Raw genomic sequence first — 22,446 nt, forward strand, 5'->3', positions numbered from 1 at the left:
TACTTCTGCTCCATTTTTCTATCAAGTATCTTCCAAAGATCTCTTGGAAATTCGGTTTTCTCTGTATATGTGTGTGTGTGTACATGCAAACCTATTTTTTTTAAATCAGCAAACTCCCCCTTAAGCTGGGTCAAAGTTTCCACTCAACTATCATGCTGAAAATATTAGTTTTCTGGCAGTTATAAAAACTACTTATTAGACACTGCATTTATTTTTCTTGTTGCCAAAATGTGTACTTAGTGACTTCGTATAAGAGCATATATCACCATTTGTTCAAGTTTTATAAAATGTAGTGAATTTTGCAATTACTGACTCATAAATACCATACAAATTTGGGTACTTTTACCACCAGAAGCTTACAAACTTATGATTTTGTGCCCAGAATATGAACACTTTGAACTGCTTTTTTAAGACACTGCATTTTTAAATCATGTTAGCATATGATATTGTGATGAAAGCAGATTATGTTTATAAAATACCCCAACTATAAATTCTGGGATGTTTTCTACTAAAACTGAAAGCTTCTAAAGCCCCTGAATAAATACAGCAGCAAACTAAAAGTAATTCTCAACTTGACCAGGAAGTAAACAGACTCTAATCAGAACATCAGTGTTTAAAAAAAAAAGAATTTTGTTTAAACAAATAAACAGATACCTGTTCACTAGAGAAATATCCGTGCACATATTCAATCGCTTTTAATTTATATTCAGTCAAAACAGCCTAAAAAACATAGAAAAACAGAATTAACATATGTAAGCGGGACAGTAATATGCGTATTATCAAAACTGCCTAAGCAACTCAAAACAGTGGCAGACCTCCTGCAGCCCCTGCACACAGAGGCAGCAAAGTCACCATGGTGATGTGACATTCTACCAGGTTCCATGAAGTAGGGGAGACACTGAAACTCAAGCAGGAAACCTCCCCTCCCCGAGCCTCCCTACTTACTCCTACAAAAGAAGGGAATGGAATTATAATAGATAAAATTGGACATTAATAGAAATACAGTATTTCTGTAAAGGTAATCATAGTTTTATATCATCCCCAATACAACCTGCCATTTTTCAGGTTAAATGGATCAGACATCACTTATTTATCAGACTATTATTTATTATACACCTGCACGTGCTAAATGATAGAGAAATAAGGATAAGACAAGGTCTAGTCCAGGCTCCCAGTATAGACAGAAATGAGAACCCAGGATCCAAAGAGGGTCTTGAATTCAACCTGTGTGCCTGCCACTAACTGGCAATGCGGCCTCTGAGGCATCTAAATTCTCGCAGAGCCTTCTCACTCGTAAAAGAGAACAGCATTCACTACCCACCTCAGTTACAGTGAGGATTAAAATAGTCAAGAGTAGATCTTGATAACAAATAATCACTTAATAGAGATCCAGGAAATTCTGGCCTCAATCACAGGGGAAGTTCATGGCCTTGACCCAGTACTATCTAGAGCCGAATGAAATCATGTATGATCTCCTGTCAACTATTTGCTAAGCTTAGAGACGGAAACACCAGACTAAAAACCAATCATTAAAATCATTAAAAATCCACCAGTCCCCAGGTGATAATTAGACTTACTGTGGTGAACCTTTTGTTGTGTATAGAAATATGGACAGTGTTGCAGGTCAATTATATACCCCCTGTCCCTCAAAAACAACTAATCCATTTGCTTTCACTACAAAACAATGTTTGTACTTCCCACATGCATCATTCTGCTAGAAGATACTATGACCAAAGAAGCAAATACATCCAGGGAGCTAAATAGTTGAATGCTCACTGAAGAGGAGGCGGGAAGGGTATGTTGGATAATGTATTCTTGGGAGTTTCATGATCATTTATTTCCATTACTGGACACAATCAAAAACATGTTTCTGGCCCACATCCTGGATGGTGCTGATGCCAAGTCAAGTCTTACTACTTTCTCCAGCACCAGAGAGGCCCTGCTGTAGCCTCAGGCACAGCATCTAGGCACTCCGTAGTTACACAGCCTGACTACGAACGCGAACGCGGGGCCCCTCCCTCACCAGCTGAGTCAGCTTGAGCTGACTAGACCTCAGAAAGACTAGGTTTGCCACCTGTAAAATGATCAATGGTACCTAAACCTCAAGGCTTGTGAGATGGATCAAATCAAGTAACGCCTGGAGAAACTGCTTAGAACAGGCACACTCAGAAAGTGCTCAATAATTAATGACTAATATTATTATTACTCCTTCTTAAAATGCAAACATTGCTTTCCCCCTCCTTTCTTCTCCCTTCATGTTTCTTTTCCTAGAGTCTCCTTTCTTGCTTTGTTTTCAATGACAGTAATGACAGCCAGTGTCACCTACAGACCTAGGGTGAAACTGAGGAAGAAATTACCTGGTTTAAAAATTTACCTCATTTACAAAATCTGAGAGAAGTTTTTAAAAAGCTAACAGTAATTCTATCTAGATAAGCCTATCTTTTTACTCTATTTTAATAGAATAGAAATTATCTCTGGAAAATTCCTTATTCCCCTCATTAACATTTACTATGTCATCTTTTTTTTTTTTAATTTACCAGTTGGAGAATATCTAAGTAGTGGCAAATTCTAAGTAGTCAGTAAGCTGACATTTCACTGCATACTTTCATTGGGCAAACTGGGTTTGCAAAAGCAGAAATTTCATTCATAAAAGAACATTCAATAGTCACAAACAAAAATTGAACTAACATGAACATTTGAAAAAGAAAAAAAGCCTTAAAAAGGATCGAGGAAAACATCTTGCTTTATAGAGAATAAAGTAAAACAGTATCTCCACAGGCAATTTTATTAATAAATTCATAAACTGAAATAAATATTAACCACCAGAGCACAAAAACAAGCCTGCGTCTGTCGTGGGTCATAAAGACAAGAAAACGGCGAGATAATTGCCCGGAAGTCCTAAGCCCAGGACCCTTATTAGCATAAGAATGGCGAGTCAGTCCTTCCAGTTTTAATTTTGTAAATTCTTATTTTTAGCTCTTAAAGAACTGGCTAATTCTGGGAGGCAGGCTACGTACTATCGCCCCAAAACGCAGCAAAAACGTGGAAAGCAGAGAAAAAAAAGTTTTAAAATTCAGGTTAGTGAAGCTCATTCCTATGACCTTAACCTTAATGCTACACTTTTTATTAGGACGCTAATTTTGCCCTCCCAGGCAACAAACATAGTCTGCTTATTCTCAAGACTTAAAAACACTTTCCGTAATAATAACTACCATTAAAGGAACTTTCTAAGTATTATTTCTAGTTCCCAGTCACTCTTATGTTACTGAAAGATGAGGAAATCGCCTCGGAAATATTAAAATCACTTATCCGAAAATACGGAGCTATTAAAAATGATCTGTAGAGCTCGGGATTCGGAACCCGGACTCTGAAAACAACCTCCGCAACACCGCACTGATCTCAGCCTTAACATAATTTCCGTTTGTATCGTGAAATGCATCAAGATAACGTTTCTACACTCCACGTTAAAATTCCAACTTTTTGCAATCCTATTATTTTACACGCAGTCCCTGAAAGAGAATAAGAGAATTCTTAGCTCACAGAATTAAGGAATTAAGTGCAATTACCTTTCTAATTTCATCCAGCACCGTTTCAAAGGACTTTTTGTCCATCTTGACTACTAGCTCCACGAGGTTTTAACAGTTACACTTTCAATTACAAAATGTTCATCCCTCGTCTGCTCCAATAGTAAAAATGTTTACCGCTGAGAAAGAAAAAAAGACTCAAGGAGCAGGAGAAAGGATGCGAAGAGGTAGAGTACTTCAAACGCTGCAAAAATTTCCAAAAATGGAGACTTATAAAAACTTTTTACTAAAAACGAAACCCGTCAGGCTTCCCCAGCTTCTTTACACAAAGCAGCAGGAACCCTCGCGGAAGAGCCAGGTCCTCTCTGAGTCCCGCAGAAAAACCCGCGGTTCGCAGCCCGAGGCAGACCGTCGGTCCCTTCAGCCGAAGGCCAGGTGCCGCCGTCGTGAAGCCGCCTTTCCAGGTGGAGCGGCCCAGAGAGTAGAGGCACCTGCGCCCCGAAACCGATGGGCGGCAAGGAAGGAGGCACTGGTTTCCCGGCCCGCACCAGCGCCTCGGCCGCCGGCCGCCTCTCACCGCCGCAAACCTGGCCTCATGGCCTGACTAGCGCTCACTCCCAGCAGCTCCTCGGGACTCCTCGGTCCCGCAGCCCGGGCAGCGGAGGCCTGGCAGGCTCTTTGTTACCAGGTGCCACCGCTTCCGGGAGCGGGCCGGCGGCCGGAGAGCTCCAGGAGCCGGGCAAAGGGGGGAACGCTCCCGGGTAGGGGGACTCCCGAATACCGCAGCGCCAAGAGCGCCAGGAGCCCCTCCTGGTTACCCCCACAGCTTCCCCCTGGCTCCTGGGGGCCTTCAATAGGGCCCGTCGCACCCGAGTAAACTCAACTCTGCGCCGCCAGCTTAGACCACGCCTTCAGGAGCGACTTTAAAGGGGTCCTGGTGTGGGAATGTAGATGTCCATGGCGCATGCCTGGGTGTCTCGAAATTGGATGCAGCTGATGTTCGTCCCAGAACCCAAAAGTTATTTTTTGAGGGTCACACCCTTGATTCTAGGATTTGATTGTGCCAGTTTGTGATTGCTAAATCTGAATTTAAAAGAATGAATGTGGAGTTGTTAAGGCATATCTACGGGCGCCCCGATACTGGCGTACCGGAGATCTCCGCAGCGTGGAAGGTCCGAAGGGTGGTCACGGGGTAAAACGAGGCACGTGATATGAGGGCGGGGGCGGGAACGAGTTGGGAACCCAAAACCTCAGTTCTGATTTTCTGTTACTTGGGTCTCTGCTGCCTTTTCGTTCTCGAACCCCGCGCATCCAGGGAAAGGGGTTTGGAGCTAGGAACTCGGGAAGCGACTAAGTGCGTGGACTTGAGGCTGTCCGGTGGCCCCCAGCCGCCTGCCAATCCTTTTCCCTCACCAGACTTCCCGTCTGGTCATGGCGAGATTCTGGGTCTGCGTAGCCGGCGCTGGCTTCTTTCTTGCATATCTGGTTTTACATTCGCATATTTGTGGCTCTTCGGTGAGTTGGATTGTGAGGAAACGGCTGGTGGGTGTGTGGATAGCACTGTGGGGAGGAGGTCTTGGGATGGAGTTGGAGCTGGTTTTCGCACTAGCTGGGCTCAAAACCTGCACCGGGGGCCGAACCGCCGACGTGTTGCTTGTCTCAGTGTTAAAACGTTTTCCTATTTTCTTTTCTTACGCAGCTCCCACTACGTCTTCATTTTGCTTTTAAATTTTCCTGGAGAGCTGAGGAAATCCTTTACCGGCTGGATGTGGATTGGCCCACGTATTCAGAATACTTTACTGGAGCAACATTTTGTGTTGCAGTTGATTCCCTCAACGAATTGGTTTATGTAGCCCAAGTAAGTAAATTTTTTTCGGAGTTATGAACATGAAGAAGACAGTTTTCCTGTATTAAGTCCATATATACGTTTATGTTTTGCCAATTGTGAAATTTTTTTTTTGAGTTAAAGTTAACATTTTAATTTTGAATGTGGTAGATAATAATGTTGTTAGGTTTCGTAGCAGGTTTTTTAAACGTGACTGAATTTCTCGATTAACTTTTAAATTTTGTTTCTCTTTGCCAACATAAAGATTGCCTCTTTAAAACGGATCTTACCTAAGCAGTTATTTTTGTGTACCTTTAGAGAGGGGATAACATCCCAAAGGTATTAGTGTTCACAGAGGATGGATATTTCCTACGAGCCTGGAATTACACAGTTGACACACCTCATGGCATATTTGCAGCCAGTACACTACATGAACAATCCGTCTGGATCACGGATGTAGGAAGTGGTATGTGTAGTAATATCTATTAAATTTTCTTGCTGCAAGTCACATCTTTGCCCATGTTCTTGCTTGTCCGTTTTAAAATCAGAGTGGCCAAATCTAATTGTAATTTTTTTTAATAATTCATGAAATCCCTTGTTTCTCAATCTTTATATAATTGTGCTTTTGTAGCATCAAGACATACCACAGGGAAGCTGTAATTATTAGGATCTTTAACCTCTCAAGGGGCTTTTCTCTTAAAAGCTTCAGTTACTTTTCTCGGATTAAATAACTAAACCTCTTTGGGGAAGCCGAGTAAGATGGCAGTCTCTAAAAACTAATGACTGGAGTCCTTGCCTCTCGTTTTCCTTCACCCTTCTCTGTCAAAAGAGAGTGTGCTGAGAAACCAGAACTACTTTCTTGCCCAAAGTGCGAGGTTTACAGAAACGCCTGGTGTCAGTGATTCTGAAGTCCCACTGACCTCAGCACATCCGAACCCTTCCTTCCATCGAAAGTTTTTAGTAAAATGCGCTGCAGAGCAAAGTAAGCACAGCTGAATTTATAGCTGTGAGATAAGGTTTCAGAGATAGCTGTTTGTGTTTGTGGCTTAGGACGCACAAACAATGCAAGAGGTAACCTGGAAGGATCTCAGGAAGAAAAGAGATCTTACAGTATTTCTAGTCTGGCTTGGCCCAGTTATGGTCATGGCTTGAAGGTCATCCTGTTCCCTCAGTCTGGCTAATTCAGATACCATTTTAGAATTACAGAGATCTCTTTTTTTGTAAGAAGCGCCCTTAGCACATCTGTTCTTTTCAGGATTCACTGTTAAAAGGAGGCCTTTTGAATTCCTTCCATTCATGTGATCTTTATTTTCTAAAATGCCTCACTGGTTCCCAGAAATAAAAAACCCACATGATGTCTTCATTCTTTCCATTAGAGCTTGATTTTCCCACACAGAGATCTGAAGACAGTTTTTTCTATTCCTTCCCATGTTTCAAATAAATACCCTTTAGTAAAAACATAGCTGCATATTACCCATTTTTATTTTTATTTATTTATTTTAAAAATATCTTTGGTTGCATCTAAGGCATATGGAAGTTCCTGAGCCAGGGATCAAATTCTACATCACGGCTGCGGCAATGCCAGATCCTTATTCCACTGCACCACAGCAGGTACTCTCCATTTTTTTAAAAAAACACATAATTATCTGGTATTTCTTTTTTTTTTTCCCAATTCTTTGGAAACTGTGAAGTTTGCTACCTTTTATGTTTTGTTCTCTTATTCTTGCTACGCATTTTAGCTCAAGCCTCCAAAACAGGTATAATACTAAATGCGATTTTAAAGATAGGATTGTAACGCAGGTTGATTCACTTTATTTCCAGTGAGCCCATTGTTTTCAATTTGTCTTTTTGATTGCCTCCCAGTTCTTGGTATGCCTTCCAGTTGATGTCTGCTAACTTCTTTATGGTTTCCCCCTATTTATTAATATTCTCTTTTATACTTTTGCCTGTAAGATAATTTTAATTCAAATTTTAATGTAAGAAGATGAGAGACTAGTGATTTGGAAAGATTGATAACTTTCCTAGGAAAGAAAAGCCAATGGGCTGAATTTTGGATTTTTTTTCACTCAGAAAAAAAGTGTCATTGTAAAAAGTTGCTATTGTTATAAACTAACATAATCTCAAATAAAAAATATTTAAAATACTCAAGTAGGTATAAATGTCTTTTATAAACATACAGAAGTCTGTGTCACAGAGAACTTCTTCACTGACCTACTGAATTTGTAGCTCTGCTTGTGAGTGACTGAAATAAGAGTTTTCAATATAAATTGTTCCTTTTCCACTGCCTTCTTGATTTTCTTTTATAAGTAACACTAACTCAGCATCGTAAGATTAAAAAAGGAAATGGTGTACCAGTACTTTTACATTGTGCGCTCTTTGAAGAATGAATTGTTTTGTTTTGTTTATTTGGATTTAGAATCTACTTCTTTTGGAATACCTGAGATTTTAATTTGTGAACAGATTTGGTTGTAACTAATGAAGCTCTGTCGCTTGTCTAATATAACATTTGATTATCTGAGCCTTTTAACTTTTTATTGCTGTTTAATTTTGTCAAGTGTTTGCTCTCAGCTTACTTGAAAAACATGAATGTTTGTACAGAGGCTATGTTGGTGAAATTGCCTGTCTGTCTTTATAGGATCGTATGGTCATACCGTTAAAAAATACAATTCCTTTGGTGATCTTGTTCAAATTTTGGGAACACCAGGCAAAAAAGGCACTGGTTTGAACCCCTTGCAGTTTGATAACCCTGCGGAATTATTCGTAGAAGACACGGGAGATATTTACATTGTAGACGGAGATGGAGGATTGAATAACAGATTGATCAAATTGTCTCAAGGTACTTGGCTTAGTTTCATATGGCATTGTAAGAGTATTACTTAGTTGGGTCTAATGTGGCTCACAGTATATATTGAAACTGTCGTACATGAAGGTTTATGTAAATGGCTCAAGTGTGGCTCAGAACAGATGTGTGGGATCGCCAATAATAAATGATTCTAACAGACCTGCTTATTCTTCACCAAAAATTAGGTGTTTCTTTTGAAATGAACAGGAGGCAGAGTGAAAATTTATAGTGTGCTGAAAAAATAAGTGGTTATTCAGTCCAGTTAAGAACGGGAAGGGTAGGGAGTTCCTGTTGTGGCTCAGTAGAAACAAAACTGACTAGTATCCATGAGGATGTGGATTTGATCCCTGGCCCTGCTCTGTGGGTTAAGGATCAGCTGTTGCTATGAGCTGTGGTGTAGGTCGCAGATGTGCCTTGGATTGTGCATTGCTGTGGCTGTGGCATAGTCTGGCAGCTTCAGCTCTTGATTCGACCTGTAGCCTGGGAACTTCCATATGCCATGGGTGTGCCCCACCTCCCGAAAAAATGGGAAGGGTAGGAACCTGGCACTTAGGAGCCAAGATATTCTGCAGGTTGATTGATCAGCACGTGTTATATTGTATTCCCTGCTCCCTGTTCTCAGCATTATTTCAGAAGCATGTCGGGTATAGGTGAGGCAATTAAATGCTACTCCATGACAGAGATTGTTGAAGTAAAAGAAGCTTAGGCAAACAAGAAATCACTATTGGCTAGAGAAGTAGGACCAGAAGGAAATAGTTCTTGAACTACCTGCTTTTGGTGGGAGGAGAAGAGAGGGATGGGAAGAGCATCCACAAGCTATTACACAAGGTCTGCAGGTGGGATTAGCAGGAAAGGTGCTTAGGATGCACTGTTGGATAGTTTGAAATAAGATTTGGGTTTGAAAGTTTAAGGATTTTGAAGCCATGATTTTGTTTATAAAAAGTTTGAGGTTCTTGAGCAGCAAAGTGATGTTATTGAAACAGTTCTTCGAAGACACGATGCTATAGTGGGATATGTTTGCAGTAAGCCATGTCATTGGGGGGCTCTGTCATCTGTTTATCGCCGTGTAACGGAATCTGGTTGGTGATATTTAAAAGGAGGTGAGGTGGGGGTGGAGCAAGAATGCAAAAAATTCTATGAAAGAAAGAACCAAATTTAGAAGACAAATTGAATATAGATATATTAGTTTCTTGTGGCTGCTGTAACAAATTGCTTCAAATGAAGTGGCTTAAACAGACGTTTATTCTCAGGGTTTTGGAATCCAGAAGTCTGAGATGTGCTGGGCAGGCCTTGCTCCCTCTAGAGGCTCTGGGAGGAATTCTTCCTTGTCTCTTCCAGCTTCTGGTAGCTCTAGACATTCCTTGGCTCGTGACAGCGTCACTTCACTCTCTGCCTCAGTCTTCACATTTCCTTCTTCTCTGAGCATCTCTGTGTCTCAAATCTCCCTCTCCTTCTTCTCAAAAGGACACTAGTCATTGGATTTCGGGTCCACCCTAAATGCAAGATTATCCCAAGACCCTTACTTGCATCTGCAAAGGCCCTGTTTCCAGCAAGGTCACAGTCACAACTCCGGGGACTGGGACTTGGACGTAGCTCTTTTGGGCGTGGGGTGGCCCAGTTCAGCTCACTGCTGGGTTATAAAGGAGACCTGTCTATAAAAACAGATTGTGAATTTTGAAGTCCAGCTTAGTTCTGGAGGGGAGCCCATTTGAGGGAGAGGTTAGCATGAACCCTAAACAGTGATTTTGAGATGTGCAAAAGTCGCATGGAGACAGTCATTAAAGAAGGAAATTAATTGCTTAAAACAGAGAAAAAATTATTTTTTTAGCTTAAATTTTTTGTGAGATATAAGAATTAGACAAGTGGGTATATAAACAGGAAGCCAGGAAGGCGTAATCAGCTGGGGATATAATTGAATCGTTTGTTATAACATTGTAACTTAATGACCTAAAATACAACGTGTAAATGCACAAGGTATTCCATGTGTTGTTCTGACTGTATGTGTTTGCCATTTATAGATTTCATGATCCTCTGGCTACGTGGAGAAAATGGGACAGAACCCGCTAAGTTCAACATCCCTCACAGTGTGACGGTTGATTCCGTTGGTCGGGTAAGTATAGTGTCACCGTGTCTGGAACTGTGTCTGCGTGTACTTGTGTGTTTTGGGGTGCATGCGTGCACATAGATATGGGTCTTGGTGCATGCACGCGTGTCTGCGCGTGTCTGTCACATGTATATGTGAGTGGGTGTGTGTGTCTGGGTGAGTCGGGGAAGTTCCTCTGGGGCTGGGTGTACCCACCTACTCTCTTATAAATGCTTGGGTTCTATAGTGACATTCCCCAGATATTTAGAAATGAGCAAAACAGACTGAAAGGGTAGAAGAAACAAACAAAGGCACAGAATATAAGTGAAGTTACCTGGCGGGAAAAAAAGAGTTGCTCTCCTCCGCAGTGACAGCAAACACTTGTTAGAGGAGTGAATGAGGGAGTCTCTTTTCAGTATTTCGCAGCATCTACTAAAGGCCTGCGTGACAGTGGAGAACTCCAGCTTTTCAGTAACGCAGGTGCTGTGTTTAGTAGTCAGAGCGTTCCAGGCTTTGGGTTAAGACAGACAGGGCCGTACGTGGCTCTCCTGCTTATTGTAAGCTCACTTCGAACTAAGTATTTAACCTTTCTGCATTTGAATTGTTTATCTGAAAATAGGCCTTTTTAAAAATAATTCTCCTCTTTGGGGTCCTTTAGATCCTAAATGAGAGTGTTTATGAAACCAATGAAAACAAACATTCATTGTTTCCCCTTTTTTTCTTTCTTCCCGTTATGATATAACCTTTTTCCAATCAGTATCTTTTTGGGTTCTCAGGTGTGGGTAGCTGACCGAGGCAATAGAAGAATTCAGGTGTTTGATAAAGACACCGGGGAGTGGTTAGGAGCCTGGAATGATTGTTTCACTGAAGAGGGGCCATCCGCAGTCAGGTAATTGTTTCTTTTTGTTTTAAAGTGTTCAATTTGGTTTATGATAGTTTCTCTGAAGAGCTAGCTGAAAGTGTAAAGCATTTATTGTGAATTTTAAGCAGGGAAGAAAAGGGATGGAAACAAGTATTCAGACAACACGTGATCGTATCTCAAACCCCAGGCAGAATGAAAGTGGATAAATTCCCATTGTTCCATGGGATCCATGTATCAGAGATAATAAATGCTGGGCCTTCCTACAGCCTCTGCCTTCGAGGTGCAGTTTATCTTTAAGCAAGAGAATGAAAATTAAAATCTTGAATCTGTAGCATGAGACCCAGCCTAATGTCGATTCTTCATTAGTTTCATTTTTGTGTAGTACCCCGATACTACTTTTTAAGAAAATACAAGCTGCAGTTCCTGTTGTGGCTCAGGGGTAAGAACCTGACTAGCATCTATGAGGATTTGGGTTCAATCCCTTACCTCACTCAGTGAGTTAAGGATCTGGCATTATCTCAAGCTATTGTGTAGGTTTCAGACAAGGCTTGGATCCTGAGTTGCTGTGGTTGTGGTGTAGTCCGGCAGCTTCAGCTCCCATTCAATCCCTTGCCTGGAAACCTCCATATGCAGGGGTTCACTGTGGCCCTTAAAAAAAAAAAAAAAAGCAAGCTAATCTTTTAGTCTGTCATCACAAATCTCTTGTTCCTTCCACAAGCAGAATTAGATGATTTTAAATCCCCTGAAAAGAACCCTTCAGCAGGCAGGTCCTTACTGTTGTGTAGCATTCCAAGGGATACAAATGGTGAAAAAAATAAACATGTTAATTTCGCACCAGTTGAGTAGGTAAAATGTCTTTTCCCTTAGATTTACCCCTGATGGGAAGCGTTTGATTATAGCCCAGCTGAATCTAAGCCGCCTCTTAATCACAGCGGCGCCGCCGGTCGGAAACATCGGTAACTGTTCTGTGATCAGCACCATCCAGCTAGCAGATCAGGTCTTACCTCATCTCTTGGACGTCAGTCAGAAGACTGGAGCCATTTACGTGGCAGAAATCGGAGCAAAGCAAGTACAGAAATATGTTCCTGTGAATAGCTATTTCTCTTCTTTCAGTTCGTAGTGTTTCTTTTGCTGAAGAACCTTCATGTGGAGGTTTAGAGTCTCTCGTTCATTGTTAAATACTGTAAAAGGATGTTCAGGCACCAGGATTTGTTTCTTTATTTTTACCTGACCTAGTAGCAGAAAGACTTGTTTTCTTTTTTTCTTTTTTTTTTTTGGCCACACCTGTGGCATATAGAAGTTCTCAGGCAGGGATCAGATCTGAGCCACAGCTGTAACCTCTGTCACAGCTGCAGCTGCACAACAGTGGGAACTCCAGATTTGTTTTCATGTCATTGTGAATCACGGCTTTTTGGCATCCTTGTGACTTAGTTTCACTCCTGAGTGCCTAAGGAAATTTTAATGAAAGAAATGTAACTACTGAAAGATGGGGCGGGAAGAAGGGACTAAGGAGGTAACCCAGGACCTTGCCTGTGGATTCATCCTCCCTGGTGGGTGGAATAAACATGGGAATAAACACGGGTTTGCAAGTCACATAAGAAACAAACCTTCACGTAGGCACTTCATAAAAAATGAGCTGCTGGAGAGACTGGGTCAGAGGAGGTCTTGATTTAGGAGCACCCACTGAGTGCTAGGTACCGAAGATGCGCATATGCAGAGGCAGGGTTTTCTCTGTGCCTTTGAGTAGCTGGAAGTCCACACAACACGGCGATGGCAACACCCAGGTGCAGTACGGGACTTGTGAAGGGAGGAGTGTTACGTCTGAGTCCTGGAGACCTTGCAAGAGACTCAGTTTGAGTCCAGCTTGAAAAACTGAGGAGGAGAAAAACCACGTGGTCCAGTTGGAGAAGCTGTGAAAAGTGACTTGCTTGCCATGAACTTTGAAAGCCTTTCTTTTAAAGGCTCTCCTTGGCTTTGGCCCTTTAGTTGTAAGATACTTAATCTCAATCTTTAAATGTAGGAATAAAATGGCTAGCATCTAAGCACTTTACCCAAAGGGATTTTTACAAATAACTGGTGTGTTTTTTAAGGGTAGTGTTGAAAATAGGTCCCCTTCTCAGTGCCCTCTTTCTTTTTCTTTCTTTCTTACCTTCCTTCCTTCCTTCTTATGCACTTCATTTATTCCTATCATGTGTCTACCTCATAGAAGTTGTAGAATTATCTATATGAGGAATGTGTGCCAAACACTTGAAGCTATTAAGATGAGTAATTCTCTGCCTTTCTATTTCTCTGTGTCTTTTTTACTCCTTTGGTCTGAATATTGGCCTCCCAATTAAGACCATTTGTCTGGTCTGTTCTAGTTTATTCTCAGTTTTGAAGGAAACTTACTGTACTATGTATTCTTCGCCCTCTTTCATATCCGCCTCCCTCTGTCTCAGTGTTTTTACGGTTAATTGTGTGGCATGTGAGAAATCTCAAATTGACTTTCCTCATCATCTTTTATGACTGGAGTCTGTTTTCCAGACCTCAAGGCACTCAACACTTGTTTTGATGCTGGATCATATGTTGATGCAGTTAGGAAGGTAAATCCATCAACAGGAAACTGTCCCATGTTCCCACGCCATTCGTAGGTGTGTCTGTGCCACTCATCAGGCCGTGTGATCCACAGGCGTCACCTTAGTTTTCTCTTCAGTAAGACGGGAGCATCACTGCCTCTCCTCCTTCAGAAATGCTGTGAGGACCACATGTGCACTAGGTTCAGATGTGCCCTTGGAAACTGTAGCTCCGGGTAAACGTGAAAAGCATTTTATTATCAAAGGTCCTTATAATATGCTACTTACCTGGGACCAGCCCTCAGCTTTGCCTTAATTTTGCATTTATTACTTTTCATCAACTTTATTAACCTTTATGCAGTTTAGCCAATATAGTAAATCGATGTGGATGAAAGGAAATAATTTGAGCTTTTATTTGTTCTGTTTTTCAAGCTAGGATGAGAAGTGCAAATATCTCTTTGAAGGAATATAGGTTAGATTTTGTCATTTCAAAATGTATTTAGCTTTGTTTTACACCAGATTCTTATGAAACTTGCTGAAAGTATTGGCTCCATGTGTCTAGCTGAAAGTATATATTTTACTAGCAATGCCTAACATCGGAGCAAAGCAAACATCCTCATGGTATTCCACTTTTTTTCTTGGGATTAAATGGTTCAATTAATTGAATGAGGTGTATGTTGTATTTTCTATTAAAAAATAAAAATTTTGGAAAGTCTGGTTTTCCAGTTAAAGTTTGATTTTATTGTAAGCAGTTTATAGTCTCTTGTTCCATTGCAGAATTTCAACAGTCATGAAATCATAGGTTGATACTGAGACTATATCCTTTTCATTCATATGTAAAGTGAAAGCTGAAATGTGCAAATATTGCTAGAGGTTGCTTAGAAGACTGAACGCGGCTTTTAAGAGGGCGGGTGGGTATGAATGATAGTAGTAACGAGCTAACTATATTTTTGCCTTAGAAATGGAATCTCTTGACCCCTTTACTTTCTAGATCTGTTCTGGGAGCAGAGAGGTAGGATGTTCTAAGTTGGAAAACCGAAGGCTTTAGGTATCTTTTTTAACCTCCACGAACATTGGGTCTTTAAAGTGGAATATTTGTCTGTCAAGAGAAAACATGTTTGCAGTCTGATGATAAGCCAAGGAGACCTGTATACCTTGTACTTAGGTCACAGGTGAAAAGACAGCTTCAAGCCATGTGCCTGTTAGGCTAAAGGTAAACAAGGTCCAACTTTGGCCTTTTTGGTTTTAAACATGATTGCATTTCAAAACAGGATAGATTGGATAGCCAGTGTTAAAACTGGAAACTGCCAGTTTTTTTTTCTCTCTTAAACTCACCAAAATAAATCCGAATCGAGTTTTTTGTTTTTTTCTTTTTTTGGTTCTTTTAGGGCTGCACCCATGGCATATGGAGGTTTGCAGGGTAGGGGTTGAATCAGAGCTGTAGCTGCCAGCCTTTGCCAGAGCCACAACAATGCCAGATCCAAGCTGCATCTATGACCTACACCACAGCTCACGGTGACACTGGACCCTGGGCCCATTGAGCAAGGCCAGGGATCGAACTTGCGTCGTCATGGATGCTAGTCAGATTGGTTTCTGCTGAGCCACGAAGGGAACTCCTCAAAGTCTTTTTTTAAAAAGTTAGAATATGTCGGATTTATTTATTCAACAAAAAAGTACAAAATGACAGATGTATGAAGACATTGAGGCAAGTATCTTCTGCCCAAGGAGTTGGCTACCTAGTTGGGAAAACAAGCCACACAAACCACCCTGAGTTTTTCAGCACTTTAGCATTTGTGTTGCATTCTTGATACAAAAGAGGGCAGCAGAGCTCTGCTTATGATATGCATTTCTTGACATCAGATGTGGGCATCTGTTGACCTTTGTACTTTGATTTTTTTTATTTTTTAATCTGAGGCTGTACTGTTAACCATACTTTTAATTTTTCTACTTTTTTCTTCAGATTGCTTACATCTTGAGGAAATTGGTTTATAGGTGACCTATTTTCCAAAGGTTGTTAGAAATTTTTATGGTTTCCTTGGACATTTTCATGTTTAAGAAAAAAAAAATCAAATCGTTTCAGTAAAAGATTTGGAATGTTTGTTGGCCAAAACTATTACAAGCCTTGTTCAGAAAAAAATTTGTTGCAACCTCAGTTAGCATTGATGTAAATACGGCAAGTTTATAGACAGGATAGTCTGCAATCCTGTTAACCAGATCTGAGGATTCAAAGTTTCCTTTGGGATGCTACATTTTAAGGGAAAATCCTACACATAGACTATAATTCCAAAATAGGTAACCAAAATAACACAGTGACAGGAAATGATTCTGAGACCTTGAGGGGGTAATTGTGTAGTAGAGTGAACAGACTTTTTGAAAATTGTCTTCTTTTAAGACAATGAGCAGAACAGACTTCTTAAAAATTGTCTTCTTTTAAAACAAGAGCAGAAATAACAGAAGTGGCTACTTGGCCTAGCCCAGTGAAAGAACCTTCTAGCAAAGAGCTGTTTAACAGTGGGATAGACTGTGTTAATGGGAATAATGAAGCTTAGTGGTTCAGAATGTGAAACTTGAAGCTAGGTCAACCTGGGTTCTGATCCAGGCCCTGACACTTACTATGTAATTTTGAGATGGCTTCATTTTTCTCATTTGTAAAATCAAAATAATAGTATTTTCCTCATAGAATTCTTATGAATACAAATAGGATCATGCAGAGAGAGAATCACAGCCATTCCCTGATACCCAGGAAGCTCTGGCCAAACTGTAAGAGATTCACTCACAGTATTTAAGCCAGAGATGGGCAGCCATGCCACCTTCGGGCAGAGGTTCTTACATTGGGAAGATGGTGAGACCAGATGTGTCTCCCTATTTTATGATTTTGTGTTTAATCATAGCCCTGAAAACTAAAGTTACAGTTGCAGTACACTAAGGCATCTATCATTTAGAAATGGCCATTTTTTAAAAAAGCAGATTTTCAGTTTGCCTTAAAGCTATTTATTCATCCAACAGGTAACTATATGCCAAACACCAGGAGTACAGTGATGAGCAAGGTCAGTTTTCTGGAATTTACATTCTACTTGGAGAGAAAGAACAGTTGAGAGGAAAAATGGGATTCTGATTAGAATTTGGGGTCTGTATAAGCACTCGGTTGGCTATTCCCATCATCCTCTCTTACCTCACCACCTTAGAGACTGGAAGAGCTAGGTGCTTCCTCAGCTCACTAGCATCTCGAAGTAGTCATATGATGTGATAACGGTCTGGCCAGTGTGCTCCTGGGACTTCAGGAAAATCATTTGGTTTTTTGATTTTTAAAAAAAGCAGGTGTAATTAGCACCACCACCTTCTCTCTTGAATTGAACTTGAATATGATGTCTGGAGTTGCAGCAGCTCTCTTGGAACTATAAAGCAACAAACCAACATGCTTAAAGAAGGCGGAGAACCAGGAGCCTGGGTTTTTATGATTCAGAAACCACCAAACAAGCCTTGTAGTTCTTTTCTCCAGACTTCTTTTTGTGTGAGATAATTAAGGCATCGTTAGTTGAATGTTTTCTTGCCAATTAAATTATTCCTAAGAAATTCAGTATTGAATTAACTTGTATTAGCTTGGGAGGGATGGTTATTTTTTATGATTTTAAGAGTCTGTAGCCAAGAAAATGTCATTTTGCTTTTATGTCTTGTGTCCTTTAATAAGATTTTATTGTTTTTTTTAAATATAGATTTTGTGCATTTCTTTTGAGACACATTTAGATTCCTATGTCAGATTTATCCTATTGTAGCTAATAGAGGAAGATTTTTTCCCCATTTCTAATTAGCTTTTGGCGATATAGAGTAAAAGTAGCAATTCTTTTTGTATACATCATATCTGTTCATCTTTATAAACGCCTACTAATTTTAATTAGGTACTATAGATATACAGATAGTGTAGATAATACAACTCTGAAAACGAAGATAAGTATACGTCTTTTAATGTTCTCATTGCTCATTTGTTTTTGTTTTTCTTTAATGGCTGTACACAAGGCATATGGAAGTTCCTGGGCCAGGGATTGAATCCCAGGCACAGCTGCAACCTACGCCAGATCTTTTAACCCACAGTGCTGGGCTGGGGATCCAACCTGCACCTCTGCAGCCACTGGGGCCACTGCAGTCAGATTCTTAACCCACTGTGCTGCATTGGAAATGCCTGAATTTTAAAATTTTATTACATTAGTTAGACTATTCAAAATGATGTTGAATGATAGTCATGATATGGAATATCCTTATTTTTGACTTTACTGGAAATATTGGTACTTCACCAGTTAATGCGATGTTTTATTGCTGTTAAGTTTTGGTAATTTTAGTATTTAGTTTTTTCAATCTCTTGAAATTTTATTAAAAATAATTACTTAGTTTTATAAAATGGTTTTTGGCATTGATAGGTGCAGTATGTTGATTAATGAAAGTTACAGGTTTTTTAAAATGTTTATTACTGGAAAAAAACTTTTACTTGCTCCTAATTCCCTGCTTAGGAATTTTATTCTTGAAACAAAGAGGGCAGTAGAGTTCCATTTTTATACACTTCATTACATTCCACCCAACTCCAAAAGGAATTTGAGTTACCTCACAGTAAAATATTTTAAATACATTAAAATAATATCAAAAAATTGTATGGGGGGAGGAAAGCATATTTATTCAAAACATGGATTAATAAGAGTTACAGCAATTTGGCATTAAGTTATTTCTGAATTTTCCTGTAGCCATAGCAGAGAAGGAAAATGTGTATATGTAATTGTCATCTGATAAAAGGGAATAGATCCATTTTTAGGAAACAAAAACCTTTTTCCCGCTTCTTTACATTTTAAAAATTATAGTTGGTTTACAGTGTTGTGCCAGTTTCTGCTGTACAGCAGAGTGACCCAGTCATACGTATATATACATTCCTGCTCTTAAATTATCTTCCATCATGGTCTGTCCCAAGAGATTGGATATAGTTCCCTGTGCTATACAGCAGGACCTCATTGCTCATCCGTTCCAAATGTAGTAGTTTGCATCTACTAATCACCAACTCCTAGCCCATCCCACTCCTTTCCTCTCCCCCTTGGCAGCCCCAAGTCTATTCTCTATATCTGGAGGTCTATTTCTGTTTTGTAGATAAGTTCATCTGTGCCATATTTTAGATTCCACATATAAGTGATACCATATGGTATTTGTCTTTCCTTTTCTGAGTATGATAATCTAGTTGCATCCATGTTGCTGCAAATGGCATTTTGTTCTTTTTTATGGATGAATAGTATTTAGTGTGTGTGCATGCAAGGAGAGTAAGAGAGAGGACCATACACAGAGAAGGGGGAAATAGCTTTTCTTCCACCTGTACCTTCCCACTTTGTTCTCTACAATGATTCCATCCCACTTGCACAACCTCAAGACTTTGAAGACAAACGCATTTGTAGGCATGGAGATTTTGTGGCATTTTGTGTGCTAGTTTGATAAGTATCATAGATAAAATGTGGTGGTAATTAGTATAAATTTCTCATTCAAAGCCCACAAACTGCATTGACCTGACCCCAGAAACAGGGTGGAATTGAAGTTATAGTTAATTCAGTGACCTTAAAATGCACCTTCACTCTTCTTGCTGCTGAATCATAGAAATTGGCAGTGATCGTTCCCAAACATACTTTTTCCTGTTATTCTTGAGAGTATTAATTGAAGGGGGTAAAGTCTATCTCTGTATTATTCAGTCTGTTAATCAGATGGGCTGAAAAAGTTAGTATTTCATCCAATTCTCCATCATTCTCTAATTTTTCAAGTGAAGAGACAGATCAGAGTTTCTCTTGTGGCTCAGCAGGTTAAGGACTCGACTAGTATCCATGAAGATATGGGTTCAATCCCTGGCCCCACTCGACTAGTATCCATGAAGATATGGGTTCAATCCCTGGCCCCACTCGACTAGTATCCATGAAGATATGGGTTCAATCCCTGGCCGGATCCTCAGCGTTTGCCATGAGCTTCAGTGGAGGTTGCAGACGTGGCTCCAATCTGATGTTGCTATGGCTGTGGCCTAGGCTGGCAGCTCTAGCTCCAATTCGACCCCTAGCCTGGGAGCTTCCATATGCTGCAGGTCCAGCCGTAAAAAGACACACACACACACACACACACATACACACACACACACACATTTTTAAGAAAGTGAAGAGACAGATCATTATGGAAAAAGTATGTTCTCACTGTGTGGAAATTTTATGTGTCTGCAGAGTCTAGTGAGGGCACGATGTATTTAGGGCTTTATATATATGTATATATAAAATAACACCCTTCCTTAGTGTAAAATTATTCAGAGACACCTTAATTGGCATGATTTTGGACGTCGTAATGGCAGTCACACAAAGCATGGAGGATAGAAATAGCACATAAAGATAGTAACCATGCATCAGAAGAAATCAAGATTTAACCTCAAAGGAAGTAACAGAAAATAAGGCAGTATTTGAACCCAAGTGACTGAGATTGAATTTGCAACTGTGATATCTGCTAACTGCCCCTTATCTCTGTGAACCCCCCTGTAAAAGGTCGTTGGCCCCTTAGCTGGACAGGAATTTCTGCAGAAATTATCTTAACATCATTTTATAGTTTTATAGCCACAGTTCCTGAGCTCTCGTCATAAGCACAGAGTGGAAAAAAAAAATTCTATTTTCCCCAGTTCCTGCAAACTGCCAAAATCAAGTTGTCTGTTATTCCTGCCCTAGAGGTTAGTACAGAGGTAGACTGGGGGAAAAGTAACCTCTACCTGCCTGGAAGAGTCTTAGGATGCTTAGGAGTGGAAACGGGGAAAGGAATCTGAACTGTCTGGTTGGACACTGAGCACTGTGGTGGGATGGGTTTTTTTTCTTTGAGCTTCTGTGGTTGAATATTCAGTCTTTCTTTTTCTGCAACCCTATTGACTAAAGCAGTGTACAGATTCCACAGGCGCAAGCCTCTGTAGGGAGCTTCTACCTCAGAAATGGAATATTCATCCTCGAAGGGCAAAATATTAGAGTGAAGCAAAAGCAAACAACCAGTGAGGAAAAGCCAAAGCCCAGAAAGGCAAAAAGAGAGGTTTTGTAGCACCCTTGCAACCACAAAGGTGCCTTCTGTTACTCGTTCTCTAACACCTGCTGTACACGACTCATGCCTTCTTTTCATTCCTAATTGCTTATTTGCAATTTCCTTCTTTAAAAAAGTGGGGAGTTCCCGTCATGGTGCAGTGGTTAACAAATCCGACTAGGACCCATGAAGTTGCGGGTTCTATCCCTGGCCTTGCTCAGTGGGTTAAGAAACCAGCATTGCTGTGAGCTGTGGTGTAGGTCGCAGACTCGGCTCGGATCCCGCATTGCTGTGGCTCTGGTGTAGGCCGGTGGCTACAGCTCCAATTAGACAGACCCCTACCCTGGGAACCTTCATGTGCCACAGGAGCGGCCCTAGGAAAGGCAAAACAACAACAACAACAAAAATATGTGTTAGAGCTGTCCTTCCTATTTTTCTTTCCAAAGAACCAGTGTTTGCCTTTGTTTTTTTTCTATAATACCTTGGTTTTTCTATTTTGCCCCTTATTCTTTCTTTCTATTCCCTTTTGGTTTCTTCTGTTCTTTTTCTAACTTCTTTTTAATTTTTTAAAAAATTAATTTTTTAAAAAATTTGTTTATTTTTTAAAAAAATTTTTTTGGCCACGCCTGCAGTGCAGAGTTTCCCAGGCCAGGTATCAAACACGAACCACAGCAGTGACAATGCCGAATCCTTACTTAACCTGCTAAGTCTCTTAAACAGAGACCTCCTATTCTTTTTCTAACTTCTTAGGTGTATGCTTAGCTCATTCTTTTAAAAATTCTTCTTTTATTGTATAATGCTATGAATTTCCATCCAAATTTTGTAGGTAGTATCTTTTTAAAAATGATTTTTATTTTTTCCATTATAGTTGGTTTACAGTGTTCTGTTAGTTTTCTACTGTACAGCAAAATTAACCCAGTCACACACACACACATATATACATTCTTTTTCTCACATTATTCTCCATTGTGCTCCGTTGTAAATGACTACATATAGTTCCCAGTGCTGTACATTAGGATCTCATTGCTTATCCATTCCAGAGGCAATAGTTTGCATCTATTAGCCCTAGATTCCCAGTCCACCCCACTCCCTCCCTCTCCCCTTTGGCAACCACAAGTCTCTTCTCCAGGTCCATGAGTTTCTCTTCTGTGGAAAGGTTTATTTGTGCTATATATTAGATTCCACGTATGAGTGATATCATACGGTTTTTGTCTTTTTCTGACCTCATTTAATATGAGAGTCTCCAGTTCTGTCCATGTTGCTGCAAATAGCATTACTTTGTTCTTATTTATGGCTGAGTAGTATTCCATTGTGTATATATACCACATCTTCTTAATCCATTCATCTTAACCCACTGGACTTTTAGGTTTGTTCCATGTCTTGGATATTGTGAATAGTGCTGCACTGAACATACAGGTGCATGTATCTTTTTCATAAAAGTTTTGTCTGGATATATGCCCAAGAGAGGGATTACTGGGTCATATGATAGTTCTATATTTAGTTTTCTGAGGTACCTCCATACTGTTTTCCATAGTGGTTGTATGAGTTTACATTCCCACCAACAGTATAGGAGGGTTCCCTTTTCTCCACACCCTCTCCAGCATTTGTTATTTGTGGACTTGTTGATGATGGCAATTCTGACCTGTGTGAGGTGGTACCTCATAGTAGTTTTGATTTACATTTCTCTAATAATCAGTGCTGTGAGCAT

At 40.2% G+C, this 22,446-nt stretch overlaps 1 protein-coding gene and 1 long non-coding RNA gene across 18 annotated transcripts in view; one reads left to right on the forward strand and one right to left on the reverse strand.

Moving 5' to 3' along the window:
* Nucleotides 1-4,430, reverse strand: part of PROSER1 (proline and serine rich 1) — a 31,649-nt gene extending 27,219 nt beyond the window's left edge. Inside the window, exons 1-2 of the mRNA XM_021065266.1 lie at nt 3,567-4,430; nt 655-720 (exon numbers count right to left, since the gene is read on the reverse strand). Coding sequence (XP_020920925.1) covers nt 655-720; nt 3,567-3,611 — 111 coding nt within the window. The 5' untranslated portion in view covers nt 3,612-4,430. The remainder of the gene's footprint in view (nt 1-654; nt 721-3,566) is intronic.
* Nucleotides 4,708-22,446, forward strand: part of NHLRC3 — a 180,721-nt gene continuing 162,982 nt past the window's right edge. For 8 of the 17 annotated variants that reach the window (XR_002336530.1, XR_002336523.1, XR_002336532.1 and 5 more), the window contains exons 1-7: nt 4,720-5,039; nt 5,224-5,382; nt 5,668-5,815; nt 7,985-8,185; nt 10,210-10,301; nt 11,051-11,163; nt 12,004-12,201. This is a non-coding gene — a long non-coding RNA (NHL repeat containing 3). Of the gene's footprint in view, nt 5,040-5,223; nt 5,383-5,667; nt 5,816-7,984; nt 8,186-10,209; nt 10,302-11,050; nt 11,164-12,003; nt 14,414-22,446 lie in introns of those variants that run through there. The other 9 variants (XR_002336519.1, XR_002336520.1, XR_002336518.1 and 6 more) reach the window with 3 other exon arrangements.

The sequence above is a fragment of the Sus scrofa genome, chromosome 11 (assembly GCF_000003025.6).
Source record: "Sus scrofa isolate TJ Tabasco breed Duroc chromosome 11, Sscrofa11.1, whole genome shotgun sequence".
Taxonomy (NCBI): Eukaryota; Metazoa; Chordata; class Mammalia; order Artiodactyla; family Suidae; genus Sus; species Sus scrofa.